At 43.6% G+C, this 18,922-nt stretch overlaps 1 protein-coding gene across 13 annotated transcripts in view; it reads right to left on the bottom strand.

The window, feature by feature from the left end:
- Nucleotides 1–8: 8 nt before the first annotated feature.
- lrrc7 (leucine rich repeat containing 7) overlaps nucleotides 9–18,922 on the bottom strand; it is a 70,902-nt gene continuing 51,988 nt past the window's right edge. For 3 of the 13 annotated variants that reach the window (XM_017031177.2, XM_017031163.2, XM_017031174.2), the window contains 22 exons: nucleotides 18,677–18,806; nucleotides 18,267–18,382; nucleotides 17,485–17,554; nucleotides 17,149–17,248; nucleotides 16,653–16,777; nucleotides 16,019–16,375; nucleotides 15,754–15,888; nucleotides 15,290–15,401; nucleotides 14,416–14,635; nucleotides 13,063–13,566; nucleotides 12,649–12,873; nucleotides 12,323–12,554; nucleotides 11,885–12,247; nucleotides 11,258–11,503; nucleotides 10,353–10,565; nucleotides 8,424–8,591; nucleotides 7,346–7,465; nucleotides 7,022–7,238; nucleotides 6,655–6,938; nucleotides 5,350–5,442; nucleotides 1,556–1,630; nucleotides 9–667 (listed from right to left, as the gene is read on the bottom strand). In XM_017031177.2, the coding sequence (XP_016886666.1) occupies nucleotides 557–667; nucleotides 1,556–1,630; nucleotides 5,350–5,442; nucleotides 6,655–6,938; nucleotides 7,022–7,238; nucleotides 7,346–7,465; nucleotides 8,424–8,591; nucleotides 10,353–10,565; nucleotides 11,258–11,503; nucleotides 11,885–12,247; nucleotides 12,323–12,554; nucleotides 12,649–12,873; nucleotides 13,063–13,566; nucleotides 14,416–14,635; nucleotides 15,290–15,401; nucleotides 15,754–15,888; nucleotides 16,019–16,375; nucleotides 16,653–16,777; nucleotides 17,149–17,248; nucleotides 17,485–17,554; nucleotides 18,267–18,382; nucleotides 18,677–18,806 (4,216 nt within the window). In that variant the 3' untranslated portion in view covers nucleotides 9–556. Of the gene's footprint in view, nucleotides 816–1,555; nucleotides 1,631–5,349; nucleotides 5,443–6,654; nucleotides 6,939–7,021; nucleotides 7,239–7,345; nucleotides 7,466–8,423; nucleotides 8,592–10,352; nucleotides 10,566–11,257; nucleotides 11,504–11,884; nucleotides 12,248–12,322; nucleotides 12,555–12,648; nucleotides 12,874–13,062; nucleotides 13,567–14,415; nucleotides 14,636–15,289; nucleotides 15,402–15,753; nucleotides 15,889–16,018; nucleotides 16,376–16,652; nucleotides 16,778–17,148; nucleotides 17,249–17,484; nucleotides 17,555–18,266; nucleotides 18,383–18,676; nucleotides 18,807–18,922 lie in introns of all 13 variants that reach the window. The other 10 variants (XM_017031166.2, XM_017031184.2, XM_017031170.2 and 7 more) reach the window with 8 other exon arrangements.

Here is an 18,922-nt window from a genome sequence, read left to right as displayed (position 1 = left end):
AAATAAATAAATAAATAAATAAATAAATAGGAAACACAGTATAAAGCAGTGGAGGACGAGCAACAACACTCCTTAAACCCTAGAACCCTCAGGAACTACAGAATCTACTCAAACGGACTAATCCATGACTGTCAAATTAAACCAATCACAGAATTCCATTTAAATAAATAATAATAATAATAATAATTAAAATAACAATAATAATTCCAAACTGCAGCAGCCATGTCTGGACTCCTAGCGCCGAGTCCTCCTCCGGTCCATCCCGACGGCGAAAATGTCCCGCGACTGCTAATAGAAAGAAGAGCCGAGAAGATATGTCTCCTATGGTACATTTGGCACTGGTATTTGCCTTTGGTCCAGCAATAGGCAAATAAACGTCTGTGTGTTTTCTCCTAAAAAGGGTAAAAAAGGCGGCTCATTTCTCAGTTCCACACTCCGGCAGAGCACAGGTGGGTTGAGGCAGGATGAGGAAGAGCAGTGGGAGAAAGCTTTGTTGTTGTTGTTGTTGTTGTGTTTGTTGTGTTTGTTTGTTTGTTTGTTTAAAAAAGAACTACGTTTAGCGCATGCTGCTGTCCCTCAGAACCATCAGGTCCACTATCCTGGGGAAACTCTTCAGCAGAGAGACGGCCGTCTCATGCTCCATGTGTAAAAAACTATGTCCGTTAGCCTGCAAGGCAAACACGCAATGTGAGTGTGTTTGTAGAAGGATGAAGGGGAGGGGGGGTCATTGCCATCACTATCTCAGTCACACATCACTTTTGGGGAAAAGAGAGAAGAAGAGGAGGAAGGAGGGAAGGAGGAGCTACACAGTCACGCTGTAGAGAGAGAAGGGGGGGGGGCAAAGACAAAAACGGGCTTTTAGGAAAACCAGGTGAGAGCTTCTGTTGCACCATAACAGACACAGGAAGTGCATACGACAGAGTGACTGTTGACGCTCACCGACTGCTTTTTAAACGATTCTGGAAGATTCAGATTTTTTGACAAACCCTGAACACATCAGTGAATTACTGAAGACTGAAGAGTCAAAATACGTCAAAGTTTAGACGAGGAAAAGAACAAAACACAGCATTACGTTTAAATCTGTTCAAAAGGAGAAACTAAACTACAGTATGATGACCACAGGTGGTGGCAGCATCACGCTTTGGGGCTGGTTGGTTTTTTGTAGAGGTGAGCAAATATGGCCTCCTAAACAAGCCATAAGGCAAAGTGTGGAGCTGCCACTAGGGGGTGTGTGAGATAAAATTATTTGATATAGATATGTTTGTGTGTAAGTGTGAGAAAAAAAACTGAAATAATTTGTCTTGACTGGCCCTACTGCAACAGCTCTGTGCCCCCTGAGAGTGGCCCGCCCCCTACTTTGGGAACCACCAAGCTAAGGGATGTGTAGAACCTGCATTATGTAAAAAAGTCAAGGTGATTAAAAAAACAAAAAACAAACAAACTGCAAAATGTGTTTTTTTCCCTCAACTTTGGTAAATTAAAAAAAAAGGTGAGGGTCGTGGACTCAGAGGTGGACGCAGTGTGGTGCTTTCTGCTCTGTTCGAGAGGCTGTTACCTGCAGGATCTTGTCTCCAGGCTGCAGGACAGAGGCGGCGGGCCCGTCATGCTGTACCCTAGTAACAAAGATACCCTATAAGTCAAAATGATACACCGTTAGGACAACACAGGGACACGATGGTTTAGAATCTTTGCCTTTCTTATTTTCCTCTCATCATCATCATCATCCACCCACCCACAGCCCCACAGAATTAATCACATTTTTATACGTCAGGCCATTTCACCCAGGCAGATGTTTTGTTTCTGAATTTGGACGGCATGCAAATGACTGAAACATGCTCATTAAGAACTGGTTATTAACTCTAATGGCAGAATGAGCGCCATTAAAAGCGCTGAAGGTAATTGGTTAGAAGCACCAGATATTTTCCCCTGAATGAATACTGTCAATAAATTAAAAATATTTTTTAAGCCATTTCACAGCTAAGACCACAATGGAGGAATAGAATTGATGGTAGAAATAGAGAAAACAAGTCAATAGACAGTAATTATATAAAGAATAGGGAAGAAGGAAGAGTTGTTGGATGGGTTCTGTTTTTTTTGGGGGGGAGGACAGACGTAGGTTGCAGGGAGGGCGGCAGATATTCCATCCTCCTTGTTTTTCATTAATAACCCAAGGCAGAGATTGTAAAAACACCAACATCTTTTCACCGGGAGCTGAAAGATGTTTTTGGACACAGAAAGTGGGACATGATGCGGCTGAATGGACTGGACACACAGTGGTGAGCTTCAGAGACACTGATGTGTCCTCCAGACGTCACGTCAGTTAGAACAGCACGACGTACAGTAGTGGTGTCAACACACTACAGTCTGTGACCCGGTACAGGAACAAACACACAGGAGGTGCAGAGGTCAGGGGGTCACAGTAGCACCAGCTGTTATACAGTGAGTCTCCTACATGTGTGGACACACGTTAATGTGGGATTTTTTTTTTTTCAGACAAAAAGTGAAGAATATTTGCATTTTAACATAGGTTATCTGAGGTTTTTCTTTTGGTCAGACATGCAAAGAGCTCACTGTATGTCAAACATGTGTGTGTTAGCGGCTAAAGCTTGTGTAGCGTTAGTGACATTAAAAAGACGCCAAAGCACGTGCACACTGAGCTGCAGCTTCCTGCTAAAGCGTTCTCCATCAAAGAACAGGTCTTTAGATTTTGTATTTTTTTTAGAAATGAATATTTTATAAGTTTGATCTCCTTTTAACAATATTATTAAATGACAGCAAATCACATGTATGATGTTTTTGAGGTTTAGTGATAACATGTACAAGAAGAACGGTCAGAAAAAAGTGGTACACCTCCTCAATATGCAAAATAAACTCTCACTTGTTGGTGATAATCCAGTTGAACCTTTGTTACCAGGCAAAAGAAAAAAAAGGCACTAGATTCTGTAAACAAGAACCTATTGAGGCAGTGGTTCAACACGGGGCCTGCAATTCCTTTACAGCCTATAGAGGCACTGCAGAGGTGAAGTAGATTAAAAAACTGTGTTTTTAATGCGAGTATAAACAAGAACCTATTGAGGCAGTGGTTGAGGCAAGTGAGTGGAAAATATTTCTGTCCCTTATTTGTCTCACAGTGGGGAAATTCAGCGTGAGTCTTTGCAACCCACACAGGCCTCCACAGGAGGCGCCAAGGTTTTGGTTCCACGGGGAATCGAACCCCAGACAGGCGTGAAGACTGCTAGACTACGAAACCACTGGAAGTGAGAAGTTGAAGCAGCAAAAGGTTGAAGCAGCCTCACAGCCCATACAGCACTCAACGTAATAAAGCTGACCCAACAAAATCCTCAAAATAGTTTCTTTTGCCTGTTAAATAAAGGATTGCATTTCTTGTCTAATTACGTATTTTAGTTTTTAATGGATTTTTAGAAAGTGTACCAACTTTTCTGGAAATTCTTCTTGTATTCACACACTTCTCGTTAGCATTGTGCTCGTTATCACCAGCAGCTCAGCGTGTAAAGACAGCAAACATTTGGCAAAATGAGGAGCAGAGAATTCGTTTTTTTTTTTGTGATTGAGTGAAGATCGAAATATGACCAAGAAAAAAAAACAATTTTCTGTTCCTCCTTATTATATTTTGCTCAAAAAATACAACCTGAAAAAAAAACATCATCAGGTTTTTTTTTTCCTGTTACCACAGACTGTGAGTCTCCACTCACTGTCTGACCGTGAGACTCACACATGAGTCACGGATACTCAGTAAAATCACACCTCGGAGGTAAATGTCATTCACAAAGAAATAAAACCATTTCTTCTACAGCCTTCAAAAGCCTGGAGTGCTAACGTACGTTAGATTAAATATGAAATGAAACCAGGAAATGTTTTCAAGTATGTTTTAAATAATCATAATTAAAAAAATGATTGGTTTTGAGCTGAAAACCAAACCACAGGCTGTCACTGTGAGGTGGCAGCTGACGTGAGACTGCAGCAAAACCTGTAACTATAACACCAACCACTCATTCTGGTAAGTGGTCACTATTTCTTTTTCTAACCAGTATTGTGTGGGCTGCGATGAGGTTTTAGGAAAATCTATTTTTTAATCTCATATTTCAGAAAAAAAATGTCTTAAACTGAGGTTAAAGTTCTGTTGAATCAGTCATAAAAAAGCAGCAGATTTTAAAAGCCTCTGTAATATATAATAAGATGTGGTTGACCCTAACACTGCATCATACCACATTACCTTAGAAATATTAAACTAAAATATGCATTTATTTGTTGGTTCTAAACCTGTCAAATAAATATGTTTGATTGGTTAACCTCCAGGGATGTGCTTTGTTATGTGATTATACAGAAACATCTGAGAAATGATTGAAAATGTTTGTTGCAGCTCGTGGGAACACGGTGAATACAAAGTGAGTTAGATATTACGTCAGGTGACACTTTTTATTTTTTAAGACTATAATTAAACATCAAATTGACATTTTCCCAGACGTGCTCGGAGGCTGCTGCATCAAACAACTGCTCTTGCCTGGTGTGCCTTCTATTTTAAGGCCAGCTGTCTCGCCAATAACTCGGCTTCTCCACATTAAAATGTGGAGCGGCGAGTGAAATCTGTAGCATTTCACATCGCTGCATTAAAGTGTGAAAATATTGTTATAAAAGAACCAATAATGTCACTAAATACCATCAGTGAATGGGCAAAGTTTTTAGTTCACCAAAATGAGATTCACAATGTGACCGATGGTCCTGTTCAGTACTGGTTGGATGTCTGATGTACAAAATGAGTCAAACCTTCAAATGGAAATTTGGCACATTTCATGTCCACCGCCATCTACTGGCATCAACTGAAATTACAATCAATTAATTCAAATGAATGAAACAGAGGGAATTAAATCAGCCGAATTAGAATACGGAGCGGGCTGTGTCTGGCCCACGGGCCGTAGTTTGCCCATGTCTGGCCCAGCTGGTGGTACGTCAGTAAATGAGAGGTTATGCCACTGTTATAAAATGTATAAATGTGCAAACTGCTCTATCTATGAGGGGGAGTTTTGTGTCCCAAAACTATTTCCAAGTGATGATGTCTGTGTCTGTAAACATCTGTATAAATACAACTGACTGAGACACATTTCCAGCTCTTCTGTGAAGCCAGGGCCTCATTTCCACTGCAAATCTACTCCCGTGGGCTTTGGTACAAGAGCCCAGATAACTCAAGAGTTAACAAAGTCTGCTGGCCCACAGAGAAACAGACAAACAGAGCAGCACCAAACACTGCAGCAACCAGCAGCAGTTTCCATGGCAACCCTAAGGTAAGGCCGCAGAGGCCGTGATTGGCTGGGAGGCCGGGTCGGGTCGTACCATGTCGGAGGGCTTGAAGGGGTTCCCCTGGCCACTGATGCCACCAGAGATACTGAAACCAAGACCAGGGTTCTTCTCTATTCTCACACACAACTGCAGGGAAAAGAAGACAGAGAGAGAGTGACCGAGAGAGAGGAGAGGAAGGAAGGAAGGAAGGAAGGAAGGAAGGAAGGAAGGAAGGAAGGAAGGAAGGAAGGAAGGAACAACTTAAGATCATATCCACAGATTTAGGAAAACACTTACAGATGCGTACACCAATGCAGAAAACAAAGCTGTACTAGAGAACAAATCATGGGGGCGGTGTTGCACAGTTTACCATGTGACCAGAAAGGAACAGAGAAGAAGAAGACGATGAACCGAACAGAACTGTGTGAAGTGAGACTCAGTGAATGTGTTCACAACTACGATAACTAACGTTCCCCTCACTGAAGACACTGATGAAATAGGACATGAATTGGGTTTCAAAGGTCCAAAAGTCCAAAAGCAGCACAGGAGTGAGGTACGCCTCCTAGTGGATGCACTGGTTATCAAGCATTCCAACATATTGCACAGACAGGAGAATTTAGACATGGAGCCGATTTAGATACATAATTTTTTTTTCCATTTTTTTGGCATAGGCAAAATAGTTGTGGTCGTTAAATAGAGGAGTCGAAAACTGTGCAGTCAATGTTCCAAACTAGAACTGAAGAAAAAGAAGTCAGACTCTTCTCAGGGACAGAATTAACGTCAGTTGATCTGCAGCGGTCTCCTGAGGGGACCAGGGTTGGCAGACGTGAACCCACTGAAACAAGAACCAGTGTGTGTGTGTGTGGTTTCAGTATTCAATACAAGTGCCAGTTGTAGTGTTACTACATAGTACACTGTGGCTTGGCTGATGTACAGTATAGGCTACTACACTTCTTTGTTACTAGCACTTAGCTGAAACTGGTACTTGAAGAGACCACTGTTTTCAAAGTTCTGTTCTCAGTTTGGAGTTTCAGAGCCACTGGTTCTGGGCTTAAATTAACTCTTGGAGTTAATCTTACTCTGTGGCTAATGCCCCCCTCTGACTCCCTCCCCCCCAGGGAGGAAGGTCCAAGAAGCTGTGACTTGACTTGTGTATTCAAAGCTCTAATTTGTGAAACTGGGCCGAGGTACAGCTGCAGGTTTCCAAAAGTGAGGTAATCACTGTGGACTCGGAAAAAGGTGAAGTAACGTTTTCACATCAACACAGCTACCCTCCAGTACGGCTCACAGTAAACAGAGCTCCCTGCCCGTGTGGACTGTGGTTTACAGACAGACAGGTGGGTGGACAAACACACTCACAGGTACCTGCTCCTGGAAACCGTCTGTGCTCTTCTGGCCTTTGGTCTGCAGCAGGCTGCGGGCGCTCTGAGGCCGGGGGTTGGTGTGGGTGGTCACCACTACCTGGTTGCTGTGAACCATGCCTTGGTTGCCGTGGTACTGGGGGTTGGTGGCCGGAAGAGAGGGCTGGTGGGATGTGTGGGAGGCGTGGGAGGCGTGGGGGTTGTACTGGGACTGGTTTCCAGATGGAGAAATGGCCATGGGCAGACCGCTGCTGGGGTACGCCTGGACAGGGGCTTGAATGGCTGGATGGGAAAAGGGGAGCTGGTCAAACCTTCTGTTATCAGTCTGTAAAGGGTTAATGAACACTTTTTACGGTGATTTCTACCTTGAGACATGTTGCTCTGATACTGTCCCGGTCCTCCAGCAGGAACCACTGACAGGGGCATCCCCGGCTGGTACTGCCCCCCCTTGTTCATCATCTGCTCGTAGCCCTGCTGCCCCACCACTCGATGAGGTGGAGTGGACGAGGAGGAGGAGGAAGAAGTGATGGTGTTGATCATGGTGTTGTGTGCCTGGTGTGAAGGATTGTGGGAGTGGGCACCCTGTGGAATGAGAAAAATGTGTTTTTTTTTAAATGACATCGAAAACTACAATTTCTCCACACAAAGACCTTCATCAAACTCAAAAACAGAGACTGGACGATAATCACTTTTTTCATCAGGTTGTCAGGTGGGACGTCCCTCCTGCCCAGAGAGTAGGGAGTCCATTGGTTGTTCCCTGACACCACCTCCTGGTCATTGTCAAGCATGGCAGCCTGCTGAGACGGGGTCTGAGAGACAGAGAGGAACAGTGAGGCTTTTATTGAATTCTTTTAAATTAATGAATCATAAATGAGTAATAAAAATATATGATCGTCTTTGATATTTTAGCTTTATCGCTGCTAACATTTAGCGCTACAGTATGTGATTTGACGATATGTGACCTTGGTATTTATTATCTATAAAATCATAATAATTATACATCGTTGGTAATATCAAGGCCACCCTGGTATCTCCAGTGTTTTGCAACTACATTTGTGAATTTAAAACAGAAAAGATCCCGGAATAAACTAAACTGATAACAACATCTTAGCCAGCCTAAAGTCAATTGCAGTTAATTTATATTTGGAAAACAACTTCATGTATTAACCAAACTCAATTGCAGTTAATTTATATTTGGAAAATAACTTCATGTATTAAATGTGTTATTTCAAAGTACGAGGAACCGTTTAACCAAACTGAGAGATCCTACAGGAAGTCAACACTAAAGAAACTCTATATGGATTTGTCGTTTCTCGTATGTTTCCTGTCAGGCCGGCGTTCTATCTGTGTGGACCAAATTGTGAATGTGAGGGGCCACATGGACACGCGGGCTGGGATGTACAGTATGCCGACACCACTGAGTTCACAGAGACAGTAACAACAACAGTACGATAACATCAGAGACACATATGACAAAGATAGAGGTACTACTGTAATACTGTAATATCTAGGACATTATAAAATACATGGGATTTCAATGTACAAAAAAAGTGCATCAGAGCCTGTTTACTGAGTGCTGCTGAGGACATGTGACGTAGTTAGAGTTAATAATATGAATTATGAGGACAGAGACAGCGCTGGCTTCAATAAGAGTTGATGGCAGCTGTCGTAGGGTGAGGAGGCAGTGGCAGCTACTCTCTGTAATTACCTACGTGAGCTGTAACAAGAACAGTACCAGGGTTGGATTGTTCTCAGAGGGATACTCACGGCGTTAGCAGATGGAGGAGGAGGTAGTGGCAGCCAGCGGCCAGCAGGGGGCTCATGCTTAGTGTTATTGTAAAGGTTAAAGTTCAAAGTGCTGCTGCGCCCCTGGCCGTAACCCCCGCCCTGACAGAGCATGCCCAGCGTGAGCGTGTTGTGCTTTAGGACACCACTCTGATAGGAGAAGACAACATCACATGACATGGGCGGATGAGGTGGGGGAGGTGGAAGGTGGCAGGGCGGAGCCGACACAGCGTGCTGTGGCGTGGTGACAACACACTGTGAGCTCCACATATAGATTAACAAACAGGTAACAATAAGACGCATAAAAACAACAGCAACAACAACAACAGCAGGAGGAGCTGCTGAAAGCACAGAGAAATGTTAGCTGGTGACCAGTCAGTACACAGAAGATTGTGTCATACGAGCAACAACAGGCGGAACACTTCAGTCCAACACACTGTAGGTGCATGTGGTAATGTTACACAGGTGGATCCTGGGAAAAAACACCATCAAATTTATCACTGATTTGATATGAATGTATTCTGCCCCCTTGTGGATTAGTTAGGGTTATAAACAAATGCTGCATATATGATGTACAAAAAAATATCTCATGAATAAAACTATTTTTATTTTGTTATGTTGAGTAAACATCTCAGGTTTAGAATTTCTTGAATTTTCTGTTTTTTTTTTCATTGTTCGGGCTTCACAGGGTTCATTTTTATACTGTGACAAAATGGTATTTTGCCCAATAGGACCAATCTAAAGCATTTTAAATGAATAATTTGATTTGTACTAATAGATTTAGATTTAATAGACCAATACGACTGAAACAGAGAATAAATTCACTTTCATTTCCCACACTTTTTCTTTTTTTTCCCACCACAGCGAGTGTGCGTATAATTACTCTGAATGCGACCCTACTCTGTAATTTGTCCCTGAAAGCATCACTATGGGGCAGGAAATGAGGGTCCAACTGGTCCAGGGACACATCTGCACACAGCTGGATCGAAATGCAGGCAGGCTGCATGAAGGACAAACTTCCTACCAGCGGAGCTGCGGCGGCCCCCCCACATACTCCCCATCTGTCTGAGGCTCGGCTTCTGTTGAAGCACTCGCTGTGATTAAAGAACGAGAGCTTGTTTTATCTTAACTCCTGTGATAAAATCACTCTGACAAACAAATGTAAGGACAAAAATTGAATAAAAATGTAGAGAAACATCGACTAAAAATTTACAACACTAATATGACTGGTGTGTATTACTTGTTTTAAGCAACAAAAGTAAAAGTTAAATAGTGTAAAGTTCATTAAAATTAAATTCATTAATTAAAGTTCATTTTTATACCTTTTATTGCCTTCGTGAGCAAAGAAATCCACCTTACTGTAGCTTTAACAGCCCGTGTGGTTTCCTCTGACTTTACCTTTTTTTGGGGCCAAAGCTCCACAGAGTAAATACACCTGACTTAAAATTAGCCACTATGCTAATTAGCGAGATGTAAAGGTACCAGCAATATATTTTTTGCTGAGTTTGTTCAATCATATGACCTACTTTCTGTAGTTTTATATTTAGCCACTCGAGACTTGTGCTAGCCCGTGTTTCATCTGATACCAAACAAGAGTCGCTGAACAAGTTTACATCCCAAAATGATTGAGCTTTTTAGTAGGCAATATTAAGTGACTAATGTTTAATTTTACAGTATATACATTTTTTTTTAAAAAGGTTAGACATTTTCATGTGCCTCAGATCTTGTTCCACACATGATGTGGATGAAGTAGCGAGTGTTCTGAAGGTCAGGCTGATGGACCACGAGTGTGAAGGAGATACACATGAAACACAAGTCCCATTGATCTAACAACACAGACTACAGGTAAACAACCCTGTGTGTGTGTGTGTGTGTAGACCAACAGACTGAGGCTACACTGCTCAGACTCACCCGGTCCAGTCGTTTGGCTTCTATGTGTCTGAGCAGCTGCTGCCTCCAGTCTGCGGGCATCTTGGAGGTGATATCTTCAGGTTTCTGTGGAACTACAGGTCTGACTTTGATCGTGTCTTCAGGTGATTTCTCTGGACAAGTCGCCAGTGTGTAGTCGGGGGGCATTTTCTCCAGCAGGGCGGCCATAGTGGGACGAGCTGAAACAGGACGGGCCTGGAGACCCGAGATAACGACTCATCAACTGTTTTTACCCCTCCCATCTCCACCAGGGGTCAGTCACTGCGTCAGCATCTCAGCCTTTGTCGTGTTTTTAATTTAGTCTTTAGTATTTGGTTTCATCATAGAAAATAGAGTCCAGGAATTTGTTAGATGTAGGATTTAATGTTAGCTAAAACCCTAACCTTACCCAACCTTCTGTTTCGATGTTTTGTGTAAAATGATTAGTAGGAACTTTGTGACTCTAAGCTTCTTAAGTGTTCCAGATAAATTGCTGGCCTCATCTAATCAGAATGCGAGTCACTAAAGCTATTTTGGGAAAAGCCCAACTCGCAGCCAAGTTAGTACACCCAGAAGGATTTATTGATGTGCTCGGGATCGCCTTCCATCTGTGCTAAAGCTAAAGGGAAAGACACACTGATTAATGCTTACACCTGCAAAACCTCATTCTATGCAATTAGTCAAGTTACATACTGTAATTTTAATTTATGACACTCACCCTTTATTAAAATTCAGCTTTCCCTTTGTCTAGCATCACAATGGACCATGACTGACATTTTATTTTCTGCGACAAACTTCATACAAATAACTGAAGTTCGACCTTTTTAAGGCAGCTTTAACAGAAGTTTCAGTGGACCGCTGTGTTTAACCTTTTCCCTGAAAACAAAATACCAAACAGGTCAATGTACCTGAGATGCTCCGTAGGTCTCAGTGCTGTAGCTTCTAGCAGACAGGGGGCGTCGCTGAGTCAAACTTTTGGTTGGATAACCACTCATGGACTTTTTCTGTTCCTGGTACGCTGCATAGTCGTCGTCATAGCGTCCGTTTCTCTTGTTGTGCAGCATTTGACTTTGGCTGTCGGCCATGTTGCTCAGAGCGGCGTGCTCCATGGCAGTGGAATAGGCCAGGGCTCGGCCATAAAGAGGAGGGTCTCCCTGCAAAAAACATTCCATCACTGTACGAAAAATAATATTTTTTAAACTATTTTTTAGTTTTTTAAACTCAGCTTTTTTTAGTAAGTCATTTATATCAACAAAAATGATTAAACCCAAACATTCTTTCCTAGGACAGTAAAGGCACCATTAGCTATACTTCAGCTCTGGTTTCACTACTTTTAATTTGCATTTGCACAGGTTTAACTGAATTATTAATATTGACTGAGGACCAAGAAAAATAATTCAACCTTTTGAGTGGCTCAATATGGGCCACGATCCTTATATTTATACCACGCTTACATTATGATGACTGTCACAAATACACATTAGGTCACAGGCTGCAGGTAAATATATTTTAAACTCATCACTAGCATCACCTACCTGCTGTCTGTACTGAGCCTCCTGTAGCGCCTCCTGCTGGGCTTCATGGACTCTGCGGAACAAGGCGAGCTCTGTGGAGCTCACCAAAGAATCTGCTCTCCTCAGAAACCCTGGCCTGGAGCGCTGTGATGGGATTGGCTGCTGCTGTTGCTGCTGCTGCTGACTGGCCAGCCCATCCGTGTTGATGGGTGCTTGGGGGAAAGAGAACATCTCCAGAGGGGGGTACGCTCTGTAGCGAGGGCTCACCAACTCTTTGGGCAATGTCTTCCCGGGCTGATTTATGTATTCCAGAGCTTTGGGCGTGTGGTTGACATAATCTGGTGTGTTGGGGAAGGGGGGAGGGACCCGGCGGTCCATGGTAACCTGCAAAGGACAGTGGACTTAAAACACTGAAACTGAAAACACTTTTTATTTTCTATCTGTAGTTCTGTAACTAACTTGTGGATTGTAGTTCTGATCAAAGTGGTAGGCCTTCTGCGGGATGGCCGGTTTTTGGTTCGGTCCAGACTGATTCTGGTTGATGACTCCATGTCCCGGGAAGCCCAGCTCGTCGTCTAACATGGGAGCGGACTGCGACCGAGCCATGCTGGTCTGCTCCAGTGAACTGGGCAGCTCTGAGCGGTCCAAACTGGTCTGCTGCTCGATGGAACTGTAGCTGTCCACGGGAATACTGGCAAGAGGACAGGAAGAAAAACAGATCGGTTTTCATGAAAGATTTGATTGAATTCAACCTGAAGGTAAAAGGACCGTCACAGTCAGCCAACCTGTAGACCTTGTAGGAGCCTATGTCGATCTCATCGATGCTCTGGGACTTCTTGAACTTGGACCTGGTCTCCTTGATCATGGGGGAAAGTCGGTCTGAGCTTTTGCTCATGACCACGGTCACCTTGTTGCCTCCACTGACAGTGAGCTGATCCTTCCTGTTCTGTTCCCCCTGATTGTTGTGATATGTCCAGCTGCCGGGCAGAGGCCCCGCCCCCTGTTCACGCCTGGAGCAAAAAAACAGAGTTAGATAAGTTAGAGATAAACTAACTAATTTCCCCATGACAACAAGTCCTTTGGTAACACAAAAGGTGAGAATTGAACAATGCAGATAAAGCTTGTTGCTGAGGTTGTGGTGGTCTAGTAAGGACATTTTTTGACACCACTATAGAGACAGTTGTAGCTCCATGATTTACCTTGAGTCCATTTCCTTGCGGTCAGGGTTGGGGCTGGAGGAGGGCGTCAGGTCCAGTTTGGAGGGAAAAGCGGTTCTGTCCTCCAGTGGGCTGGGAGTTCTGGTCCAGTTCTGCCAAGGATTCTGAGAAGCTCCGGAGGACTGTTGATCATTGTCAGGAGTGGAGCGCTGGTTGGTGTGAAAGGGAAGCGTCTGCGTGTCCAGCTCCAGAGGGACTCCTACGATTCGCTCTTGCCTGAGGAGTGGGCGGCGACCGTGTGTGGATTGGCTGCGGGGTTTGGAGCCCAGCGGTGGATTTCCCTGACTTGTGTTGGACGACGGAGGGTCCAGAGGGGATTCCTCTGCATCGAAACCCGTGTTGTCATAGTGAGGAGCCTCAGCCCAATCAAACGGCTCGCTGAGCGGGCGTCGGTCCCCACGCTGCTGCAGAGTTCCGGATGGAGGGGTTTCTCTCTGGGACAGCAGGGGCTTGGAGTCGATGGGCTTTGGGAACGACTGGGCCAATCTACGATGGGCAGCAAAGGTCAAACATTATTATTGTAGAAAATTGGAGATATAAAATAAATGATAATAAATCCTAATGTTGTGATGTCTTTTTGATGATGACATAAAAGCAATATTTTTTAATTTGTGCCAAGAGACTTTGGAATCTGACGCGCTTTCTCTCTTTGTTTCTCTGAATCATAAATTGGCCACAGACCATGTGGTAGTAACTACAGCAGTGAGTCTGTGCCTTCACTCTGCCTCCCTCCTGCCTGCTGATTGCAAATAACACGTAATTCACAAGAACACAGACAAAGTGACAGCTCCACAGACGCAGCGATGCACAGATCACATCGCCAACCCTCGTTTCTCACATGTCCACATTATCGTCAAAAGACTTGACACACACGTCACGCCTTTAAACCTAATACAAAGAACACGGATGGATGTGAGATTTGATTAGTTTTGACTTTTTAAAAAGCAAAAAAAAAAAAGTAAAAGTAAACGCCGCACGTCTAGCTGTGATATCAAAATCTCAGTTATCCCTCAAAGTAATCAAAACAAATGCTCCAATCAGTTTCACGGCAAGTTTTGCAATTAATTTTCCTAAATTGAAAGATATGAATAACAAGGGAGAACAGACATGAAAAACTGGATGGAAACCTGCAGAATCCTAATGAGGCGCTCTGACCTTGATGAAATGAGTGGAAAAATGAGGAATTATGGGAGGCAGAAGATGGATGGATGGAGAGACTGGACCGATGATGAACGGAGGAGACGGTGGACAGATTGATAAGGAGGGGAAAATGATGGATAAATAAATGGAGGAACAGTGATGGCACTGTGTGTGTGTGTGTGTGTGTGTGTTGACCTGTTGGTCCAGTGTGTCTGAGGAGCCTGGTCCTTGCTGGGGGTGGGCATCGCAGGAGGATGTGGGTGTGGGAGAGCATGGGAGTGTGTGTGTGAGTGTGTATTGGTGGGAGGGTTGGAGGAACCCGAGGAGCCCTGGGAGGGGGAGTAGTCGGAGTAGGTGGCTGAGGAGCCGCTGTGGTTCAGACAGTGGAGCTTGTCCATCTCCTCATCTGTCGATTCTGGGAGCAGAAAGACAGAGAGAGACAGAGATCCAAATGTCACACACTCTTCCTTCTAAATGTCTCACACATTACACACACATTTCTTCAGTATCTGTCCCTCTGGAAATAACAATGAAATAACAATAACACACAGGCCCATGACCTGCAGGGCTCATTTCAACACTCGTCACATAAATGCAATATTTACTGTATCAGTACTTCTGTCTTACTAGTACAAATATTTGATAATTTTTTTTGTAGCCATTGATGCATTTAATGGCCCACATGGTTTGTAATTTTTAATTTGTTTTGCAAAGAAACAACGTTTTTGTACAAATGTTTCTGTAACAAACATTCTGGAAAGATCTACAGATAAAATACAGTCTGCTGCACAGATCATAAGGTTATAAAATATAAATAAAGAAACAAATTAAACACAGATTTGTCACTTTGAAAAACGTTACGTTAAAAAACAGTTTGTTGATGTAAAGGAACATGGAATGACTTTGTTTCTGTGTTATGTGGTAAAAAAACTACTTACCACTTAATAATTTTCTCCACTAAAACATGGCCCACGGTGCCTTAGAATAGACTACACTAATTGCATTTGTGCAAACTGTGATGCCTGTGTCAAACACACACACACACAGATTTGTGTATGTGTGTGTGTACCTTTCTTGTCCTTTCCCAGCAGCACCACCTTTGGTTTGTACATAGGGGGCTCCACCAGAGTGGGCCTCATATCAGAGATACGAATGTCGTTGGGCGAACCACCCATGGAGTCCTGCTGACAGAGAGCAGTCAAACAGACAGATGGGTTCAGAGCTGTGAACCATATACTGTAAAAGAAATGAATGGAGCCTCTGAATTCTTCAAGGTAAGTGAACCAATCAGGACTATTATAAGTGATTTATCTGCAGTTTTCCTCTAAATAAGATCATATCTGACAAAATAGGCAGCATTAAAAAACAGTTGGAAAAAGTTATCAATAAGGTCATATGTTCTCTGTTCAAACTGAAGTATTTTGCTACTAGTTGGCCACTAGGGCTAGTGTTTCAAATTGTGAAGGGTGAAAATAATCAAAATCACAACGTGAGGTTTGATAATGTTTTTGTGTTTGTGTGTGACAGTCGAACCTCTGAACTCTCAGTCAAATCTTCCTTGTCTTTCCTTTTGGGAATATCGATCCCAGAGTTATGCATTGATCCCTGATCCATGAGCTGAGACTGAGAGAAGTCCTGCATCTCCCTGTCTGTTGGTGGTTGCATCAGCTGTGCAGAGAAAGAGAATAATGTGGTCACTTTTACATCCTTAACCTGAGACTTTCGACCATGAAAGTAAAAAAAAAAAAATCCTTGCATGTCTTCAACTAATTATTATGAAATAATGTGTGTTTCTCACCTCCTTAGGTGGAAGCGGCCATGGTGGTTCATAGGGTTCTTTGCTGAGGTGCGAGTGTTCCATGTTGGTCCCTGCTGAGGTGGCAGTGCCTTGGCTCAGCTGGAGCTGATGCTGATGCTGATGCTGATGTTGATGCTGATGTTGATGCTGATGCTGAAGTTGATGCTGGTGCTGGTGTTGGTGTTGGTGTTGGTGTTGGAGTTGGTGTTGGAGTTGGTGTTGGTGTTGGTGTTGGTGTTGGTGCTGGTGCGGGTGCCCTGCGTGGACGCTCTTACCCACAAGGCTTTGCACCGACTTGACCATGTTTTTCAGGTCCTCTGGATAGGGCGTTGGGTATCGCTTCAGATTGATCTCCACCTGCAAGGATGGAGACAGGTACATCTAGTAGGAGGTGTAGAGCAGGGGTCTGCTGACATTCAACCAAAGAGGACGATTAATGTGTTATCTCTGTGTAAGCAAGCAAGTCGAAAATGTAGTGAGATTGGTTTAAACTTGATTTGATTTTTCAGGGAGTCAAACCAAAGATGCTAAGAAGCCAAAGGTTACAGACCAATGGTATAGAGAAAGAATGAGAGTGAGAGACACTTAAAGAAGGAAAAAGAGAGAGACAGAGACAGAGCCAGCGAAGGCAGACCTTGACCTTCCCAGAAGTGTCCTCCTCTTCTTTCTTGTCCTCAAAGTCAAAGGCCACAGTCATTCTCTGCTGTCTCTGCTCCTCCCACAGAGTAGGGTTGAAGCTGTCGCTGTCCGACTGGTAATCTGCACAAACACAAGCAGCAATGGGTTTAGAGTTTCTCAAGTTGTGGTATGTGCCCAACAGGTCATACTCTGGCTCCCTCTTGTGGGGAGAAATAAAGGAAAAATGTAACTTTTTAAGAAAAGGAAACTGCGTTGGCAAAGAGGCGGAGATACAAGAAAAGAAGTTTGAGTTTAAAGCAGCCCCGCAGTCACTGCCCTGGGCTAACGTGAACCATGTGGACCCAGCACCTGGGCTGCTGTGTTTTAATGTTGGTTGAACTCAGACAGAATATTTCCCAAGGCTTTACTCCAGAGCAGGAAGCACACTGGTCCTTTAAGACATAAAGACACAACTACTGGACAGCACGAGCAGAGAGACACACAGTTCGTACCCTCGTCATGTCTGGGTTGCTGCGGAAACATGTAGTTGGTCAACACCTTCTGTTTGGTCTCTGGGTGAGCTTCTGTCTGCAGTGGGATCAGAGCCTTGGACTGCAAACACGGAGACACATGGACTTCATCAGAATTCTCATGGCGTACTTGGGATTTGTTGAGAGAGCACTAGAACTTTCTAATCACATCTTCCAAACGTTGGTCCAAGACATTGTCGCTAATGAGATGTTGACTCCAATCTCATCGCATCAATCATAGAATGACAGGAATGATTAAAGGTTGGTTTCTACTCAGTTTAGATGTGAGTGAAACACCACGACAGTGGGAGACAGTACCTGATTGTCAGAAAGCCACAGAGCTGCCAGGTCCTTTAGCTTCGTGAAGGTGAAAGGTAAATTCTTTAACCTGAGAGAGAGACAGAGAGAGAGAGAGAGAGAGAGAGAGAGATTTAGAAACTGTCAGAAATTGGGGGAAAAAATTGACTTTTTTTCTCCTGCCCACACACTGTACAGCCTGCAGATAGTGTAACCATGGAAACACACCCATCTGTTCCCATGGAAACTGTGGGGTATAGGAGCAGCTGCCAACCAGATACAGCCACAGAGGAACTGTTGCCTCTGTGTGTGTGTGTGTGTGTGTGTGTGTGTATGTGTGCTACTCATTACTTATTGTTGCTCAGCCCATCTATGCCATTCCTAAATTTGGAAAGCTAGCAGTGCTAATGGGGAATAAACATGATTTTAATCAGATGATCCTTAATTAGTGTCTTTAGAGGTGTGTGTGTCTGTGTGTGTTCACTGAACGTGTGTGCGTGAAGTTCTTGTCTGTTGACACGTTAAAAAATAAGAACCATTTGTGCCATTACTGACTTTTGCAAACTAACACTGCTAATGGGGAATAAACATGATTAGAATCACCTGGTGCTAAATTGGAGTTCTAATTTATGCTTGCATGTGTGTGTGTGAGAGAGAGAGAGAGAGAGAGAGCGAGCGAGAGAGCGAGTGCAGCAGTTGTTGGTACTTTTCTAAGCCCATTTATGTAATTGCTGAATTTTGAAATCCAATCGTGCTAATGGAGGAAAACACGTGTGTGTGTGTGTGTGTGTGTGTAAGTCCACCTGTTGTCACTGAGGTTGAGGACTCTAAGTTTGGTCATCTGTCCAATCTCATCAGGAAGGAACTCCAGTTTGTTGGAGCGCAGCGACATGACGGTCACGTTCTTGCAGTTACCGATCTAAAAAAAACAAACAAAAAAAAGAGAACAAAACAATAACCAAACCCTCATTACAAGGTAGTTGCTCAGGGCTGAGATTAGCTGCTTCAAAATGGGAGCCAGTCAGCCATTAAATATGTTGTGTTAAAATGAATCACGATCTCATTTTCCTCCTTATTTAAACCTCTGTCGTCTGAATATTAAAGGAAGAATCGGTTTGAACCCAGGGTTCAGCTCCTAACCTGAGCAGAGCTAACTGCTTCGTATGGGCTAAAATAAGACCAGGAGTCTGATTTTGTTCTGATGATTATTTACCTCCCGAGGCAGTTCGCTGAGGAAGTTCTCGTCAGCAGCGAAGGTCCTCAGGCTGTGCAGGTAACCGATGGTGGGAGGCAGCGACTCCAACTCATTACAACTACAGTCCAACTCCTCCAACAGAGACAGACTGGGTGGAAAATGAAGAAGAAGAAGAAGAAAAACGAAACAGTAAATCATGTCTAAGCTGCAAAAAAGCAGGGGTTGAGCTAATCAGGAGGTTCTTACTGTGAACAAATCCTCTGA

The sequence above is a fragment of the Cynoglossus semilaevis genome, chromosome 2, assembly GCF_000523025.1.
Source record: "Cynoglossus semilaevis isolate Cse_v1.0 chromosome 2, Cse_v1.0, whole genome shotgun sequence".
Taxonomy (NCBI): Eukaryota; Metazoa; Chordata; class Actinopteri; order Pleuronectiformes; family Cynoglossidae; genus Cynoglossus; species Cynoglossus semilaevis.
The sequence above is the reverse complement of the archived record's forward strand: the minus strand, read 5'-3'. Positions and strand labels throughout refer to the sequence as shown.